Genomic DNA, 20,954 nt, shown 5'->3' with positions numbered 1-20,954 from the left:
ATATATTTCTGTAGAAATAACGGCCATTGTACAACAGCCGTGGTTTTATGAAAATATATGTTGTGTGAACATAGCCTAAAACTGCACACACACAATCATATCTTATGTGTATATTCAGCTTCAGGCTATGTTGCCACATCATCTTCTTAGTTTAAAAAATTGCTGTTTATAACAGCCACTATTATCAAAAAACGGCCGTTTTTTCACCTTAAAAAGATGTTGTTGTAAAATCGAGGAGGCATCCCTTTAGATCATGTATGGCTTGTTCTGCTCTTACAGAGTGAGGCTATGTTCCTACAATGTCTTTTTAGGCAAAATAACAGCCAGTGTTTTTTAGCTAATAGCTATTATTTTATAATCATGACGGCTAATGATGTTAATTTTTATTATTTGCAGCCGTCATTAGGCTTTGTTCACACAACATATTGTTTATGACAATGACCTATTAAAACAATGACTGTTCTTGCCATAGAGAAATGTGCTGCACTGAAGTCAATGCAAACAACGCTGTTGTTCACACATTGTATTGAACAGTGGCCGTTGTTTGCTACGGGTGTGGAAATAATTGACATGTTAATTTTTTCTGGCTGTTGTGCATTGGTCTCAATGCAGTTTTTAGTGCAACAATGGACGTTGTTTGACACTTAACACAATGGCCATTGTTTTTGAGTGCCAAACAACAGCCGTTGTTCGTACAGTGTGTGAGCCTTTAAAAACTACAGTTTTTTCACCTAAAAAAGACGTTATATGAACTTAGCCTAAAGCAGTATATTGCAGGGCCTTTCTGACAATATCTAGCACCCTCTGCAGTTTTCTCCTTGTCCCTGACTAGGTATCCTCCTGCTATACCCAGAGAGAATGTAAGTACCCAGAATATTCAGGGGTCACTGTATTCATATGTAAGTTTGCTTTAGAGGGCAACTTTCTCCTAGGGTTATGTATAAAAACAAAAAATCTACTAAAAAGCCCTTACCAAGGTAATGGAAAGTTACTAAAACTATAATAGTGAATTTGAAGACTCTGTGCCACAGACATGGTACATACACAGAAGGTATTTAAGCCTCTCGCCTCTCGTGCCAACATTCTGCAGATGCATTCGTAAAGTTCCGGCTTTTTCTTGAGTATAGTCAATTTTAAGAAGACACAGTAGAATTTAATTACAATAATTTCAATTACAATGCCATAAAATTGTATGGGGCTCTTCTAAGCAAAAAGCACACCAAAATACCTGCTCAACGAAACCTCGGTGTAATTGCAGGAACATAACACTAAATTTACACAGTAATGATGCATTTAGTGTAACAGCTTTTACGGCTTGTCTGATACCAACTCTATGCCAAGTTGACTAAATAAAAGGCATTGTTGCCAGGGAATTGTCTCTGTGGACTTCAGCCACTTTCAATTCCATTTTTTAGTTTTACAGCATCAATAAAAACAGCATTAAAATCAGCAGCACAACACTAATTCCATCCTGAAAAGTTATATTTGCTTTTTAATGTTGCATGTAATGGACAGAAATTTGTTTTATAGGATTCCTTATGTTAATGTCAGGCCTAATGAAAAAGGCACTAGAGAAGGAAGCAGTAATATACTATACAATGTCTTTTTTGTAAATTGTCATTCCTGGATACAGAACCACTTGTTTACAGGAGTTGAGTTTCACTGAATAAGGAGTAGCACACCCATTTAAAGATGTTCATCTTCACTCTCTGAATTTTTATTGTGTTGAATACTATCTGGAGAGCTCTTTGTGAATCCTGCATCCTGGCAGTGCAAAAGCAGAAAACACAGGCTCCATGAATCAACCCTAGTGCTCATTTACTGACATCGCACTTAGCTACAAAGTTTTTACATGCCACCAATCATTTGCTCATGTTGTCAGCGACGACAATATAAGGAGAAGTTACTGTGATTAGAAGTTGTAGGAAGTCTTTTTGTCTGAAAGAGCTGCAGAATGACAACAAATTCTGCAGCTCCATAAAATATACAGAATATAATTAATCCCAATATTCACTGTTCCCAAAGGGACTCACAGCATAATTCTCTCACCGTACACATGTCATGATAACCTAATTTAGGCTGCTTTCACACTACTTCAAAATTTAGCCCGAGCACCAAAAATATTTAGAAAATTTTGAAATGCCTTAGATAATTTTTCAGTGTCATTTTCGCCTCTCTCTGTTTTTTTGTTTTTTTAGGCTACTGTATGTGTGGCTTTTTTTTCCTTTAAACTGTGGCACTTCTATGCCATAGAGTTCAATGGAAGTTCTTCTGCTTGTCTAAGAAATGCCATAGCTTATGTGTATGCATTTCTAGTGGTGTTTTTTGGGCCTAAAAAGTGACAGTCTGGCTCCCAGGCGGATTAAACCCCCGTGGGACAGACTGTACTCCATTGTGGGGGGTTCAAACCTACTCCCCCAGCGCCAGCGTAGTTTTTCTATCAATCAGCCAATCAGCTTCCAAGGCAGGACACTGCAAAGCCGCTGACTGGCTGACCAGAGATTCCTGCAGTTCAGACAACCAGTAGCTGCAGCAGTGTCCCACCTCCGCCACTCATTGACTGAGTGGAGATTTCAGGAGCCATAGCCAGGCACACATCAAGCCAGGTCAATGTGCCAGGTCTGGTGAAGACATCTAAATGCGTATAAATGCTGATATTACTAGGCTGGGAAGGGGCCAAAATAGATGTCCCTTCCCATTCTGGTACTACTAGGCTGCTGCTGTTTGGTTTTTCACCTGGCTGGTTATGGACACAGGAGGGGAGGGGAACCCTACATGTTTTGTCTTTCTTTTTTTTATGACAACCTATGAAACATTCCTTTATAATTAGTATGTGCAGATAAGTAACACAATCATGTACCGTGTTTAAAGAGACTCTGTCAGCTGTAAATCAGGTTTGAAACTGCTGACACTGTTAGTTCCAGAATCATTTGCTAGAACACATTATATAGAAATACCACTTTTACTGTATAATTTGCCCTGTAAATTCCCACTACTTAAGTCTCTTTACCTACGTGTAGTATTTGTCTCATATAAGAAGCTTACTTACTGTTTTTCTGGTTGAACAACAGCAATCTTTCTTTTCTTTTTCACTAGAAAACAAAATAAATATACTATTTTAAAATGTCAAAGTTCCAAGATCCATATAATGACTAACAATTCTACCTCAGTCTAGACCTGACGCAAAAGTTAAATAACAGCAATTTTGTCAAGTTATTTGTCCAGAAAATGCATTATACAAATAATCAAAATACAGATTCCAATAGTAGAATTTATTGATTTAAAGCCATCTTGCAAATTGATGTAGGCCGTGGTTGTCCCAGTGGTAGTTTATAAGCCTGTGGCGGTACTCCAAGGTTTCTGTCTGGCAATATCTCTATTTTCCAACAGTGATTAACTGCATTGTACATGTTGTCTCCTTTCAGTATATGAGTTGCTCTTTTCTTTAGCTGTTCGTGCTTTCTTATGCCCATGTTCAAATTCATTGCAAAATGAGCTTTATAAATTAAATATATTGGCTTCCAATAAGGCTGTGTTCACACAACTATTATAGTTGTAGAAGATATTTTAGTAAATGGCTGTAATAAGACCCTTGTTCACTGTTACATTATGATTTCTACGCTAAAGCAATTAGAGGCTTTTCCCACAACAGCAGTTTCCCATTATGGCTATCTTTAGCATCATTACAATATCGGTATACTCCCTGTGTTTATTTTTCAGTACAGAAGTAGTGACATGTAGCCTCTGTAATCCTCGTCTTTTAATTCCAGCTGTTATCACTCACTAATAAGCCATTCTCTGCATACCAAGCTACTCAACACTACACAGCTCTTTCTATACTTATAGTTTTCAATTACAGTGGTTTTCTTGCTTTTTATGTACCATTTGCTTCTTTGATGATTTTTTTTTAGGTTTTAAGAGTGAATTGCTAATGGTGAGCGGCATTAGAAACAGCCAACCTTTTACTTTGTTTGCAATTCTTTTCTTAAAAGGGAGCGAGACGTGTTCCATATAATTCAAGTTGATCAACAATTCTTTTAATTGTGTTGTGTAGAGGTCAGGACTGTGTGAGTGTGTTGTTAATCATACACCTACAGTCCTAGCGCATAGCCTGTGATCTGTTCTCTATGAATCACTGAATGAACGCACTGAGCAGTATATCCAATTGCATAACAGCCTTGAGAACTCCTGCCAAAATGACAGTCTCCCAGTTGCTCAGATCATATGGTCTTGCCAGGCTGTGTGTTTATGGTGAAAATCTGGGTGCATTACTGCCACTTACAGGAGTAATTGGAAATGCTTAAATTGGCCAGAGAGCTGTGTAATTTATATCTGAGCATGTGATTTAGATTTGAGATCTGCTTAATGCTCCATTTAACTTACATTTAATGGCTTAGTAATAAAAGCCAGAGAAAAGTCATATTTGATATATACACAATTTGTAAAGCTTTTGCACATTTTCACTGCTTATGCATTGTACTCACAAGCCTGGGAATCTAACACCAGGATTATCATATACACTGGAGTGTTGAATCCCGTTACTATTGCATGTCCTGTGCAAAAGACGTGGGTAAATTTGTGGAATGTGGAACTCTTGTTACAGTTCTCACAGAAAATGATTCGTCCCTTTCAGGGGCCAGCAATTAGTTGCAGGGAACATATGCAGAAACAGGATTTAAAGGGAAGGAATATGCTGAAAGATGAGTACAACAGGTGTCACGGGCATGACTTCCCAAAGAGTCCTCGAAATTTTTAGCAATGCAGTAATGATAGTTTTATGTGAAAGAAAGCATGACAGTATAGAAAACACACAAGTCTATCCTAATGAATGTACAAACTCCACCAATAGATTGCTGACTTATGTATTAACCTGATGTATTGATAATGACAGTGTGTCATGTATGGTTATTACTGCCATCCACACTCATTAATGTATTACGAAACAATTAACAGAGAAGGATACTTTATGTGCTATGTCACCACTATACATGAAAGTCACACTGAGGAGTCTCATCCACTATAACTTGTAATGAGGGCAGATTTTAGTCATATGAAACCTTCTCAGAGCTGTTTTCTGTTCTTGTCCGGTTACTAAGTATTTGTGGTTAACATGGGAGCCAAAGATGCATTGGGCTACACAAAGCAAAAAGGACCCCACTGCAGAAAGCAAAAGATGCTGAACTTTTTTTTTATTTTCCATTTGACACCAATATGAGGACTCATTTTGAAATAGGTATGACTTTTTGATTTATTTTTCTTTTCTATTTTTGGGAGGCTAGAATTCTTCTAGAATAGTATATTATATAATAGCACTCCTTTATAAGACCCACATGACCAAAATTAGCAGGATATGCCTGTGCTCACATGTCTGGACCCTATGTCTTCCCCATTCTGTGAGAGCAGCAATGGTAAGTGTAATACCATATCCATACTTGTGTCGTTTGGGGGCAGCCTTCCCCGCCGGTGGTGCTGGCTGGGTTTTGGTGGGGCTTTTTGGGTCTGGTCCTGTGACATTGGGGTTGCAGGGCCGTTCCATGGCCTCCCTTCCCTGCATGTGCACGCTTTGCGGGGTTGGCGGTCGCTGACCGACACGGTGTGGAGTTAGCGTAGGGACCCGTGTGGACCAGAGGACCTGCGCGGTGGTACACGGGGCAATATGGCTTGATCAATTCATATACAGACACTCTGGTGTTGATTTTTAATATAGGCCTAGCGGCATTAGTGTCAGCCATAGATGGGATGTGCAGCCGTTCCACTCTCTCCAGTTCGTGTTTCCCAGTTCTCCCTCTCTGAACAGCTAGCACTCCTTTATAAGACCCACATGACCAAAATTAGCAGGATATGTCTGTGCTCACATGTCTGGACCCTATGTCTTCCCCATTCTGTGAGAGCAGCAATGGTAAGTGTAATACCATATCCATACTTGTGTCGTTTGGGGGCAGCCTTCCCCGCCGGTGGTGCTGGCTGGGTTTTGGTGGGGCTTTTTGGGTCTGGTCCTGTGACATTGGGGTTGCAGGGCAGTTCCATGGCCTCACTTCCCTGCATGTGCACGCTTTGCGGGGTTGGCGGTCGCTGACCGACACGGTGTGGAGTTAGCGTAGGGACCCGTGTGGACCAGTGCGGTGGTACACGGGGCAATATGGCTTGATCAATTCATATACAGACACTCTGGTGTTGATTTTTAATATAGGCCTAGCGGCATTAGTATCAGCCATAGATGGGATGTGCAGCCGTTCCACTCTCTCCAGTTCATATTATATAATATATTACACATCTATCCCATACTCAATGGATTCTAATGAACTTTAACTTTCCCCTATTTACTGTCACATTCATATCCAGCGGATTGAGATCAGATTCTGCAAATGCAACAGCTGCCCCCCTTTTCATATAAAATTTACTAAAAGAATATATAGAGATCCTAAAGTAAATGTTTCCTGAGATATGAGAGAACCGTTTATTCCACTGTTCACAAAATGCGCAGTAAAGTCAGGTATTTGGTCAGCATTTCACATTAGTATCTGTAAGCCCAAGCAGGAGGGGTAAAAAACTATATTGGGAAAATTTGCCTCCCCTTCTATGTTTTGTACCCACTCCTCAGTTTGGCGCGTGAAAATACTGATGACAGTTCTGACCAAAATACTTCCATGTAAAAATGTCCTTATGTATTCCAGAGAACAGGATAACCCTCCCATCTATAGGCAGTACAGTAGTCCTGCCCTACACCAGTGATTTCAGCAGTGTGACTGTCATTAATCATCAACACCTCAGAGCTGGGGAGGGAGCTCATCCGTGAAACTGCCATTAGGAAACTACTTAACTATGGAAAATTGATGTGTGACTCCTTCTTCGTGAAACTTCAGATGTTTTCTCAAGTCAAATGTTTCAAATCTGAGGTTTTCCAGTAACTCCATGAATATTTTACATTTGTCCTTTGCTATATTCTACTGTTTGAGTGTCAGTGATTTCAGGCAAGCAGAGCTACAAATCAGTCTGGGCTACTTTATATAGTGGTAAATTATTGAACATATTGAATGTACAGTAACATAATCAGAATGCGCTTACCTACTGCTCTGTGTGGTGTGCTAAGTGGATAGGAGTTTGCTTCACACCATCCAACAGGAAAAATATTCATCGACTCCACATCAATAATATACTCTGGGATTGGCTTCACCAAACCTGAAATGTATGAAGAAAATAGTGTTTATGTATTGTATTGCATAGACAGTATATACTGTAACATCTTTTGGACTTTTAGCTAAGGTGCACAGTGTTTCCTGTGTTTGGGCCAGCATGTGCACTGCACGCTCAGCCAATGAGAGTGTGAACAGAACACTACACTGCAGCTCCTAATTGGCTGAGCACTGTGCAATAGGATTGTCTCAAGGAGAAAGGCAACTGCAGTGTCCCTTCCCCGTATGAACCTAGACTTAGATACACCAAGCTATAATGCAGCCATCAATAATATAGGTGCACAGCTAATCTGGTGTAAAATCTGGTAGAAAATGTCAGAGATTTGTATTTACTTTTGTTAAAAATAATCTCTAGTCTTCCAGTACTTATCAGCTGCTGTATGTCCTATGGGAAGTGGTATATTCTTTCCAGTCTGACACAATTGTCTCTGCTGCCACCTCTGTTTGTGACAGGAACTCTGGAGAGCAGTAGCAAATCCCCATAGAAAACCTATCCTGCTCTTCAGACTGGAAAGAATACACCATTTCTTGCAGGACATACAGAAACTGATAAGTACTGGAAGACTGGAGATTTTTTAATAGAGGTAAATTACTAATCTCCGGCTCCAGTAGATTTGAATATTTTATTTTTTTTTGCTGTAGTACCCCTTTAAACCCAACAGACTGCCTGCCTCCCAATGTAATCTGCAAATAAGTATTCTGCATTTAAGATAGTAACTACATGGGTTTCCAGTTACTTCTTTATACATTTAATGCATCTACACTCACCGGCCACTTTATTAGGTACACCTGTCCAACTGCACGTTACCACTTAATTTTTTAATCAGCCAATCACATGGCGGCAACTCAGTGCATTTAGGCATGTAGACATGGTCAAGACAATCTCCTGCAGTTCAAACCGAGCATCAGTATGGGGAAGAAAGGTGATTTGAGTGCCTTTGAACGTGGCATGGTTGTTGGTGCCAGAAGGGCTGGTCTGAGTATTTCAGAAACTGCTGATCTACTGGGATTTTCACGCACAACCATCTCTAGGGTTTACAGAGAATGGTCAGAAAAAGAAAAAACATCCAGTGAGCGGCAGTTCTGTGGGCGGAAATGCCTTGTTGATGCCAGAGGTCAGAGGAGAATGGGCAGACTGGTTCAAGCTGATAGAAAGGCAACAGTGACTCAAATAGCCAACCGTTACAACCAAGGTAGGCAGAAGAGCATCTCTGAACGCACAGTACGTCCAACTTTGAGGCAGATGGGCTACAGCAGCAGAAGACCACCCGTTACTAGCATGGTGTACCTAATAAAGTGGCCGGTGAGTGTAAGTGTTATCAACATATTGATTCAAGCAACATGTGGAACAAACACTCTATTGTTGTCTAACATTATTGTTACTCACTCATGATAAGAGAGTATGTAATGGAAGCATCGACTTTACTGTCAAAGTATAAAGAACAACAGAATATTTGTCAACAAGAAAATCCCAATCAATAGAGCTGCAACCATGTATAGTAGTTTTAAATTGCTGTTCATTTTTCATAACATAACCAATGTATGTTAATATGCTTGATAATACAGCAACTGGGTCCTATAAGTATGCAACAGAATTCTATATATATGTGACAAAAAGAATAGAGATGTAGTGTAGTACACACAATAAGTAAAATTAGAAAGAACTTTTGCTTATCTCAGAGCCCAAGGACACACACATTGCCATATATTTCACTGATGCAGAATTAGGTACAGAAGACAGAGCATCATCAGAATAAGAATAAGATATTGACTGACTCATGTTAGAAAGATCTATCTTCTGTCTTCAGTAAGAGCCGATGGCTGGGGTTCAATTTGCTGTAAATGAGGACTATATTATGCCTTCAAGTTTCCACTGGGATAAACAAGATAGGCTTACTGAGGTATTACTAGGATGGAGAAGTTGTCAAAATGGGGAGAGCAGAGGAAGAACTAGAGATGAAGGACAAAATTAAAAAGTAAGATGTGGCAAACTTGCTAATACTGTATAAGGCCAGGTTCACACTATGTATAACACCGGTCGTTCTGTGACCCGGCCGGGACAAAGAATGGCCGGTGTTAATGAAGATAATCCCAGCCAATACTGCAATAGCCCCCGCATTCAAATTCACCACTGCACACAATAAAGTGTGCGGCCGGAGCCGCACGCTCCAATGTGTGAACTGACAAGTTTTCTCCGGCCGCTATTCAGTGAATAGAGGCCACAGAAAACTAACATAACAGTTTTTCGTGCGGCCGGATGGAATCATGGCCGAAGCATATACTATGGGCCACATGTATCATCCTGCGAACGGATGATTTTCGGCGGAAAGTGCCGATTTGCGTATTATTTTATACGCAAATGGCCGATTTGCAAATAAAATATTCGCAAATCGGCACTTTCCGCCAAGTACGCCAGGGGGGCGGAAAGAGGGCGTGTAGTCGGCGGAACAGAGGGCGCGGACCCAGAGTCCGCGCGATTTACCATCCGTTCCGCCCAAATATACGCCGAAAGTCCTCAGTCCTCAGCTGGCGTAGGTTTTCGGCATTGTGCACCGGTGCGCACGGGATTTATGTAGAGGCAGTCCGCCTCTACATAAATCTCCGTAGCGCCGGAGCTGCGGGGGCATTTTTAAGTCCGGCGTAAAAAACGCCGGACTTAATAAATGCCCCCCTATGTGTATACGCTCTGGCCGGGATTCCCTCTACTTTCAGCACAATTTAAGTTTAGTATTCCTCACAGCCGTTGTTGCAAATCGGCAACAACGGCCATGATAAATACTAGTCAATGTGTTTTATGTATTTTGTGTATGAGCACCCTGACACAGTTTAATAGACAGACAGATAATATATAGGCATTCTCCTTGACCTTACAGTTATCTAATGCCCCTATTCCACAGGTCGCTTAGAGGAGCAAACGAGCGCTCTCAGCGCTCGTTTGCTCCTCGTTCCCCGCTCGCTGACGCCGCTATTCAACGCGGCTGCAGCGAGCGGGTGAGTGCGGGAGGGGCGGCGGGGAGCTGCGGGGGGGGGGCTGCCCGGGGGATCGCTGATCGTCCGGGCAGCCCATAGGATACAGCAGCGTCTGCTGCCGATGCTCCTATTCAACCGAGCGATGGCAGCAGATCGCTGCTATATCAGTCGCTTGTTTTTCAACAAGTTGAAAAACAAGCGACTGCAACGATCAGCCGACATGAACGATGTCTGATCGTTGCACTCTATTCCACCGGACGATTATAGGGCCTTAAGGCTATGTTCACACAATGTTTAGAATAGCAACAGACGCTGTTAAACTGCTGGACACCAGGCGGCATTTAGGACTTTCCTGAAGCCGATACCTCTGTATCGGCTGCAGGAACGACCTTTTTTTTAACATTGACTTGCACTGCAGGGTGTGCCCACAAATCAATTCGCCATTCACTTCAGTGTAATGTGCGGCCTCCGCTGACCAACTTTGCATCATGTGAACACAGCTGGCGGCATTGCATTGGCTTCAATGCAATGCCGCCCCTGAAAAAAGAATGAATGCTGATTCCATTGCAATCAGCATACGTTCGTTACTCAAAAATTACGTTGTTTGAACATGGCCTAACAGTGTCAGCAGTGTGGAAAGTAAATTACAGCCGACAGATTCCCTTTAATTGTCCAGGAATAGGACTAAAAATAATCTTACATTTTATTCTCATCATCTTGCATAAAATGCTGTGGTCTCCTCCCATTGTCTTTTTACACAGATAACTATATGGGTCAGTGTACTGTGCAGTTAGTAAGCAGCACATCCACTACTAGACTTTCACAATTCTAAAAAGAAAAAAAATCTCTTCCTGTTTTGACCCCTTTATGATTTGTGGTAGATGCAGGTGCTTGTTAGACCACTAAGAAATGTTGCGAGAAGCTCAAACCACAACATCCTTTTCCTTTCTATTTTAATTTGTTGGATGTATCAGCTAAAGAGTTCTGTATTACACATTCTCATTTGTTGCTGATGCTCCTGGCAGCTGGCTAGCAAGTGTTTGGAGAAAGCTGTAATAGCGGCTGTACACTAAGCTAGCTCTACACAAGTTCTAATCTTCATTAGTGGTTCCCACTGAATTCCACTCTCACCCCCACCAATCCTTTCAGAAATCCCAAACACACAAGCAGCAGATTGTACATGATGCTCAGCACTTGCCTATGGCTTAGGCTCCTGTTTTAATAAATTGTTACTGTTGTTTTAAAAAACTTTTGACATATAATGCAGGCTTGTCAAAAGTTTTGATCAGTTCAAGTCTTAGTCTTTAGTCCCGTATTGATTGTGAGAATGAGGAAGACTGGAGTTAGCAGGGTCCTCTCCCTGCTCCTTGCCACGTGAAGAGTCAGACTTATAAGGTAAGTCTATGGAGTCCAACTCTTTCACTAATACAGTAGGAGTGGACCTACTGCAGGGGGTCCTCTCTTCACTCGTTCTCCCGATCAATACTTTTGACATGTCTGTATATCAAGATATATTAAGGAATTAACCATTGCAAGATTTCAAACTTGAAAAAAACAGTGGCTCCCAGCTCTTTCTCCTGATCATTTACAATCTGAACACCGACACCACAGCCGATTAAAACTTTTGACTTGTTACTCTTAAACTTTTTTCTGACAGTGGACATTTAAATTAACATATAGTATACTGTGACAAAGACACGGTTATGTCTGATGCTCTGAGAAAATTATGCAAAACCTAGATACCTTCAAGATGAATCCAAAGTAATCTTCCTTTTACTTTGGTCACAGATGCAACACAAATCTCAGCTGGATTATTGGGGTTGACTGCCTCAAGTTTCATGTTTTTTGTAAACCCACGAGAATTTGATGTCTGAAACATAATCAAAATAAATTAAGATTAGGTACGGCTGCAGTCTTATAATATAATAACAAAGGGGCACAGCACATACCATTTAACTTAATGTGTAAAACAGGCGCATAATGCAAATATCATTTCTTACTTTATTAAAATGTGGTAACATGGCATTTTGTCAGCATGACATTTTGTGGGTGTACTGCTTATAACATGGAAACAACTAGGTATAACATGAACGGCCTCTAGAAATTATAACAGTTGGAAGCACTTCCATTGGTGGCAATGGGTGAAAATAAATATAAAAGCAAATAATAAAAAAAAAATCTTCAACTGTTAAATTCCCCATAGCCCCAGTGCCAATGCTCCAGTGGCCCCCCATGGTCTTGCTTTATGTACAGCACAAGACCATTCGGTGAGACCCACTGCCTTCAGTATTTTTTACATGACTGATGACACGTCAAAAGTTACTACAAATGACGTTACCACTTTAAGTTTATTAGGTGTAAGAATACATATTAGTGGAATCATAGTTTCAGTTCATACCAGCAAGTAAGTGAGTAAGCAAATTCCATGTGATAAAATGCAGTGTCCCACTTTTATTATCACATTATCTGTTTCTCCTCTTTCCTCCACTGTAAGGAAACATGCCCAATGTAAAACTATATACTAGGTGGAACATTGTGGGATTAGGAAAACAGCATGGAGAGGTTCAAGTTTACAGTAAACTAAGGATGACTACCCTAGAAATAACAGGTTAGTCAGAAAGAGTCAGGTATTTCTGTGCAGGGCCGTTTCTAGCACCGGGCGGGCCGGGCCACCGCACGGGGCGCCGAGAGCTAGGGGGCGCCCGGCGGCGCCCGACCCCCCGCACTCACCAAATTCACAGCGCCTCCTGCACCGCATCAGAGTGCCCCCCACCAGGCCCCCTCCTCCCAATCCACCCCCCTTCCCTGAGGTCGGACCCCACGGACCTTCGTGTTGATGATTGCATCAGCCAGCGCGACGTACCGCACGCTGGGCACGTCAGCCGGCACGTCATTCCTTCATTGATTGGACGCCAAGGGCGCCACGCTCCTGCGGCGCCTCTCTCCTGCCTCACTTCACACGGCGGTTGTTCAGTGCCCCGGCGATAGCGGCACCAAGCTTGGATCGCGGGCAAGTATTACAACTGGGGTGATGGCGGGGATGGCGACCGGCAGGTAGTGTATGTGTGGGGATCGCAGCGGGGGCATTGGTCTGTTGTTATGGCGGCCAGGTGCTGTTGTGTGTGTGTGTGTGTGTGTGTGTGTATGTAGAGGGAGATATAGTGTGTGTGTGTGGGGGGGGGAGGAGAGAGATATAGTGTGTGTGTAAGTGGGGGGCAGGAGAGAGTTATAGTGTGTGTGTAAGGGGGCAGGAGAGAGATATAGAGTGTGTGTGTGTAAGGGGGGGCAGGAGAGAGATATAGAGTGTGTGTGTAAAGGGGGGCAGAAGAGAGATATATAGTGTGAGTGTGTGTGTAAGGGTGGTGGTGGCAGGAGAGAGATATAGAGTGTGTGTGTAAGGGGGGCAGAAGAGAGAGATATAGTGTGTGTGTGTAAGTGGGGGGCAGGAGAGATATATAGTGTGTGTGTAAGGGGGCAGGAGAGAGATATAGAGTGTGTGTGTGTAAGGGGGGGCAGGAGAGAGATATAGAGTGTGTGTGTGTAAGGGGGGGCAGAAGAGAGATATATAGTGTGAGTGTGTGTGTAAGGGTAGTGGTGGCAGGAGAGAGATATAGAGTGTGTGTGTAAGGGGGGCAGAAGAGAGAGATATAGTGTGTGTGTGTGTGTGTAAGGGGGGGCAGGAGAGAGATATAGAGTGTGTGTGTAAGGGGGGCAGAAGAGAGAGATATAGTGTGTGTGTGTAAGTGGGGGGCAGGAGAGAGATATAGTGTGTGTGTAAGGGGGCAGGAGAGAGATATAGAGTGTGTGTGTGTAAGGGGGGGCAGGAGAGAGAGATAGAGTGTGTGTGTGTAAGGGGGGGCAGAAGAGAGATATATAGTGTGAGTGTGTGTGTAAGGGTGGTGGTGGCAGGAGAGAGATATAGAGTGTGTGTGTAAGGGGGGCAGAAGAGAGAGATATAGTGTGTGTGTGTGTGTGTGTAAGGGGGGGCAGGAGAGAGATATAGAGTGTGTGTGTAAGGGGGGCAGAAGAGAGAGATATAGTGTGTGTGTGTGTGTGTGTGTAAGGGGGGGGGCAGGAGAGATATATAGAGTGTGTGTGTAAGGGGGGCAGAAGAGAGATATATAGTGTGAGTGTGTGTGTGTGTGTGTAAGGGGGGGCAGGAGAGAGATATAGAGTGTGTGTGTAAGGGGGCAGAAGAGAGATATATAGTGTGAGTGTGTGTGTGTAAGGGGGGGGGCAGGAGAGAGATATAGAGTGTGTGTAAGGGGGGCAGAAGAGAGATATATAGTGTGAGTGTGTGTGTGTAAGGGTGGTGGTGGCAGGAGTGAGATATAGAGTGTGTGTGAAAGGGGGGCAGAAGAGAGATATAGAGTGTGTGTAAGGGGGGGGGGCAGCAGAGAGATATAGTGTGTGTGTGTGTGTAAGGGGGGGCAGGAGAGAGACATAGAGTGTGTGTAAGGGGGGGGGCAGGAGAGAGATATAGAGTGTGTGTGTGTAAGGGGGGCAGGAGAGAGATATAGAGTGTGTGTAAGGGGGGGGGGCAGGAGAGAGATATAGTGTGTGTGTGTGTGTGTGTAAGGGGGGGGCAGAAGAGAGATACAGTGTGTGTGTGTGTAAGGGGGGGCAGGAGAGAGATATATAGTGTGTGTAAGGGGGGGGCAGGAGAGAGATATAGAGTGTGTGGGGCAGGTTTATTGCAGGCAGAGGGGGAAACTTTATTACTATGGTGGCTACAGCAGGTGCATTATTACTATATGGTGGCACAGCAGGGGACATTATTACTATATGGTGGCACAGCAGGGGACATTATTACTATATGGTGGCACAGCAGGGGACATTATTACTATATGGTGGCACAGCAGGGGACATTATTACTATATGGTGGCACAGCAGGGGACATTATTACTATATGGGTGCACAGCAGGGGACATTATAACTATATGGAGACACAGCAGGGGGACATTATTGTTATATACAGGCACAGCAGGGGGACATTATTGTTATATACAGGCACAGCAGGTGATCCTACATACAAGGGGCACCCACATACCTACTGACTTTACTGCACCTAACAGCACAGTTACTACAGTTTGGAGTCTATAAGGTGGAAAAGGGAATGAAGTTGCTGGAAATGTGCAGAGCCTAAGATGTTTGTCTGGCAGGTTGGGAAGAGACGAATTGTAGCTGGAAGAAATCATCACGGTGGTCCGGGCAAGAGGAAGAGGAAAAGGAAAGTGACAACTCAGATCAAAGAAGACGTCACCTGTGAGTCACTGAATGACACTTTTATATTAAGTAGAACATTATTTGGTAGGGGTGGTGCAACACTGTTCTATGCCAAAATACTCACACTGCTTCTTCCTAGTAACCCAAGTAACCCCCCTTCCTTCCCCAGGTCTGAATTGACCGGGGGGGTGGGGGTGGGGGGGCGCTTTTATCAAGATTCGCCCTGTTGCCAAAATGACCTAGAAACTGCCCTGTTTCTGTGAAGAGTTCACTATGAGCAAAAAAATGTTAATGCAAGAATGCAAAATAAACACTGTCCTTTTATCTACAAGAAAATGTATTGGGGAATGTATAAAAGTGACATCTGTACAAGTTGTATGATTGCTAGGTTACTGCTTGTGAGAATTGTTCTCTCCAAATTTATGAAATTATAAAATTATATACTAGCTTTGCAAATTGTGTAGAATAGTTTCTAAAAGGTTTGTAGTAAGCAATGCAATAAAAAAAAAATTATAATAATAATAAAATATATATATATATATATATATATATATATATATATATATATTTATTATTATAGCATACAACAACATATCAGAATCCATGCATATGCCCTTGAACCTTATTTATAATGTAGATGGAGTAAATATTGTACATTTTTAGTGGCATTCATTTACAGTATATAGCCAGAACATACATTAATGCATGCCTCAATGTCATGGCCACAAGTCGTCAGCCTTTTAACCTCTTTCAGGGATTATTTACAGGCATTATATTGCTGTGTAAAAACAGCAACAGCCGGATGTACATTGTTGTAAATGCCATTTTATACTTTGTGAATGAGATTTTATATGTTGTCAAATCTAATGAAAATGATCCAAAAACATACAAGTAACAGCCCCCCTCTTCTGGAGGAAATTGCTGGATGAAAAAACAAATGTTTCTAATGGATATTGTTGTCAACCACATTCATCCCCTTACCGTGTATCCAAGGTTCTTTAGACACTTTTAGATGGGCTATGTCACAATTTATGTTAAAATTACATATTTATTTTTAAGGTCTGTGTCAGAATCTATAACATGTGTGACACATAGTCACTGGGTGTATACGTATAGGGAATATAGTTGTACTGCAAACTCTACAGAATGGCATGAGGAAGTTTACCAGGAATACATTTCATAATCCTGTGGGAGTTATGTAAAGCATCTGAGATAAATCAAATAATCCTAATAGAATACAGGATTAACAAACTGATGCACTGAAGCAAAAGTACAAGTGCATGCTGTTGTGGATTTTCTATTTATGAGAATATTATTTTCAAGGCTATTGACTGCACAGTTACTATTTGTACAAAACCCTTGCATGCAGGGCTGGGTTAAAAGGCAGGCCATATAGCCTATGATCATAGTAATAATGCTTATTTACATAGCTCCAACAAATTCCTCAGCACTTTATAATTCTGAGAGCACATAAACAGACAATCCAACATTACAGAGATACACAATAATAAGTCAATGGGAAACACGAGCATTTTTGCAGGGGACCCAAGTTCGGTAGGGAAGAGGGAAGGTCGTGTGAAAACCTGTCAACCTCAGAAAATGATGAAAACACCACGGAAATGAACAGGAAACAGCAGGGGCAGCATGCATGGATTTAAAGATTTTAGGTTTTAAGGAACCGCACCAACACTAAGTTGAAGACGTGGGCAGGCATGGTGCATGTGTGAGGCGGCCAGGTTGCAGAGCCGCCACCAGGTTCCGCCCGTTGACACATGCAACCAAGCTCACTGCTAATTACACAGGGTAATACAATACTGTCTTCTTAAGAGGCCCAGGAATTTTATTAAAAAAACCTGGTCATTGTCAATCCTGCCTTCAAAACAGCTACAACATCCAAGGAAGGTAGAATGTACTGGTGAAAGGACGGCAGAGGACACCCGTAACATGGCATGGTACATGTGTCAGGCTGCCGAGTTGCAGAGCGGCCACCAGGTTCCGCCCATTTTTACACGCAACCAAGCTCACTGCTAATTACACAGGGTAATTAGCAGTGAGCTTGGATATGGCTTCAATAAGAAATAAAGAAATAATAAAATTAATAAAGGTCATCCTGTCAGCGCTGTCAGTTGACAGGCGGGTGCACTTATTAGTGACTGATGATGCCACCAGCTGCACTGAAGACCCTTTCTGACAACACACTAGGGGCAGGGTAGCCCAGCACCTCTAAGTTAAACTCAAACTCATAGTTGCAGTTACCTACAGATTGTATACGACAACCTCCAGAAACTAATGTGACCAGTATATTTTCTTATTTCTTCATTTATGACGGCAGTCACATCAAAGCTCTCTGCTAATTGCCCTGTGAAAGATGGTGGTATATACTATATGCTGGGTTCACACTATGTATATTTGAGGCTGTATTTGGTCCTCATGTCAGGTCCTCATAGCAACCAAAACCAGGAGTGGATTGAAAACACAGAAAGGATCTGTTCACATAATGCTGTAATTGAGTGGATGGTCGCCATATATAGGTAAATAACTTCCATTATTTCAATACAACAGCCGTTGTTTTAAAATAACAGCACATATTTGCAATTAAATGACGGCCATCCACTCAATTACAACATTATGTGAACAGATCCTTTCTGTGTTTTCAATCCACTCCTGGTTTTGGTTGCAATACAGCCTCAAATATACAGCCTCAAATATACGTAGTGTGAACATAGCTATAATTGTAATAATCATATAATAGTACTGAGAACTTCTTAGGGGTTTGTATGCAACACCTCCTCTCCCATTTCTGCCAGCAGCCGATAACCACAATGTGCTGCTAAAATCTTGGTAGCTGCACTGCATGTCCCAGCCAGCAGTCTGGAGTCTAAATTTGAGTTTGACTTTAAGCATAGTGGAGGTAAAGGAAGGCATGTAGGGCAGGAGGCGCTCGTGCCTTGGGGCCTGGGCGGGGGGACTGACAGAGCCAGCATGTGACACAGGGGAAGGAGCACTTAGTGAACAACCTTGGTTCCACTGAGTGGGGTGTTGCACCCATATGCCTGTCATGCTGGTAGTGGTTAGCCTGGTAGTGGTGACTCCCCTGCCGATCCTGGCGTGGCACAGGTCGCACACTACAGTTCGCCGGTCATCCGCAGCTTCTTTAAAGAATCTCCAGACTTGTGAACATCTAGGCCTGCCCACGGGAGTTTAACTCCGTGAAACAGTTGCTGATCTACTTGCTCTGGCCCTGCTTCTCCCTCTGCCCACCCCCCTTCCTCTTCCAACCTGTCCTGTGGCTGAACTTGACTTCCCCTCGGAAGCACTGTCACTAGGCTTATCCACCCAGCTAGGGTCAGTCACCTTGTCCTCATCCACCAGCCCTTCCTCCAATGCTGAATCCCTTCTTTCTCTGGAGGGGCCAGACTGTGGAGAAGGAGGCTGAGCTTCTGGAGCAAGGGTTCCACTCCCTTGGCTAGCGTGGGTGGACTGCAAGGAAGACTGGGTGGTGGATAAGTTACTGGACACATCTGCTATTCACGTCAGCACCTGTTCAATAGTGATGTACCTTGAGACCCCGTAAGTTGCGAGAAGAAGCTAAGGATTGAATGTCTGTGGTGTGCCACTGCTCCCTCCTCAACAGGTACTGCTGTGTCACCCTGCCAAGAATCACGGCCTCTGCCCACTGCATCGCTTGGAACCCCATGCCCTCGTCCTCAACCCTTACCCCTGGGCTTCACCATTTTATGGACACTGCACAGTCAAGACTGAGATAGATGCACTACAGATCACAGCAAGCCAAGAAAATATATTACTCAGACTACTTATGGAGGTAGTCGTATAGAGTCTGTGTGTAAGTGCTGCTATATGGTGTATAGCAGCACTTACACAGGGCAATTAGCAGTGAGCTTGGATATGCCCACAGTAAGAAATACAGAAATAAGAAAATATACTGGTGGTCAGGTCCCACTAGTTTTTGGGAGGCTGTGGTATACAATCTGTTGGTGGCTGCACCTATACACTGTGACACCCCCTTACAGAGGGCAATCAGTAGTGAGCTTAGATATGTCTTCAGTAGAAAATACAGAAATCAGCAAATATACTAGTGGTCCCACTAGTTTTTGGGAGGCTGTGGTATACAATATGGTGGTGGATGCAGCTATACACTACTGTGTGACACATCCTTACACAGTGCAATCACTGGTGAGCTTAGATATGCCTTGAGTAGTAAATACAGAAATCAGCAAATATACTAGTGGTCCCACTAGTTTTTGGGAGGCTGTGGTATACAATCTGTTGGTGGCTGCACCTATACACTGTGTGACACCCCCTTACACTGGGCAATCACTACTGAGCTTAGCAATGCCTTAAGTAAGAAATACAGAAATCAGCAAATATACTGGTGGTCAGTGTCACACTAGTATTTGGAGGCTGTCTATAGAGTCTGTGTGTAAGTGGTGGGCTGTGGTCTATGGCACCTGTTACACAGGACAATGAGCAGTGAAGTTTTATGCAGTTGTACAACAAATCACAGCAATACAATCTACAACAGCAGCACCACCAGCCACAAAATCATAAAAGTACTGAGCACTTCTTAGGGGTCTGTATGCAACACCTAATGTCCCCTTTCTGCCAGCAGCCGATCACCACAGTGTGCTGGTGAAATTGTGGTGGCTGCACTGCAAGTCCCAGCCAGCGGTCTGTAGTAATACTATTAAAAACTATTTGAAGCCCTTACAAGGGCTGTTTGGTTGTTTCGTTAGTATTCTCTGCCTACTGGAACGCTAATTCCCTCCCTAACGCTTTCCCTGACCAGCAGCAGCTCTGTCCCTAATCTCTTCCAGCATGCATGTCAGCCGAGCCTCAGCGGCCATGAGTTTTATATGACAGGGTCATCTGATCTGGCCAACCAATCGCTGCTATCTACATGTTTGGGTCCCATGTGATTGCAGGATGTACCAAAGAGTCTCCTGCATGTTTATTGGCTGAGAAATTGCGCCCAAACTTACAGGAAACTGATGATGAGATTTTCTCGAGTATCGCAAGATGCTCGTCCGAGTAACGAGAACCATCGAGTACCCTAATACTCGATCGAGTACCAAGCTCGGAGGAGCATGTTTGCTCATCACTAGTTAGATAGTACAGGAAACTCAAGGAGATCAGTTCTACAAAGATTCAGTTTTAGATATAGGGAGGATATGATGTTTGAGACAGCAGGCAATGACTTGTGTTTTGTAGGGTGGTATCAGGGAAGGAGGTTGATAGCTGCGTATCCTCAGCATAGAGATGGGTAGTAAATCTGCTGAAGGTTTTTCTTCCTTTCCTTCAGGAAGAGTGGGATGTCATACCTCATCAGACAATAACTTCAACTTGTGAATAGTAGGAGATGTCGCTGTCAAGCTGTAATTGATGCTCAAGGGCACAAGGGGACAAGTTATTGAGACATTGACATTTTTGGTTGGGGAATATGCACCACTGTTGTTGGCTTTTGTTTCAATAAATTGGGATGAGGCAATCACCATTGCACGCTTCTACATAAATGCCCTACTTTCATGACATAATATCACTGTAAGG

The 20,954-nt window shown here is 42.9% G+C and overlaps 1 protein-coding gene across 3 annotated transcripts in view; it reads right to left on the bottom strand.

The window, feature by feature from the left end:
- Positions 1–20,954, bottom strand: part of SFMBT2 (Scm like with four mbt domains 2) — a 162,083-nt gene that overhangs the window by 29,151 nt on the left and 111,978 nt on the right. For all 3 annotated transcript variants that reach the window (XM_069978786.1, XM_069978778.1, XM_069978795.1), the window contains 3 exons: positions 11,907–12,033; positions 7,066–7,179; positions 3,050–3,092 (listed from right to left, as the gene is read on the bottom strand). In XM_069978786.1, the coding sequence (XP_069834887.1) occupies positions 3,050–3,092; positions 7,066–7,179; positions 11,907–12,033 (284 nt within the window). The remainder of the gene's footprint in view (positions 1–3,049; positions 3,093–7,065; positions 7,180–11,906; positions 12,034–20,954) is intronic.

This window comes from Dendropsophus ebraccatus, chromosome 1 (genome assembly GCF_027789765.1).
Source record: "Dendropsophus ebraccatus isolate aDenEbr1 chromosome 1, aDenEbr1.pat, whole genome shotgun sequence".
Lineage (NCBI taxonomy): Eukaryota > Metazoa > Chordata > Amphibia > Anura > Hylidae > Dendropsophus > Dendropsophus ebraccatus.
Note: the sequence above shows the minus strand (reverse complement) of the source record. Positions and strands in the feature narration are given on the sequence as shown.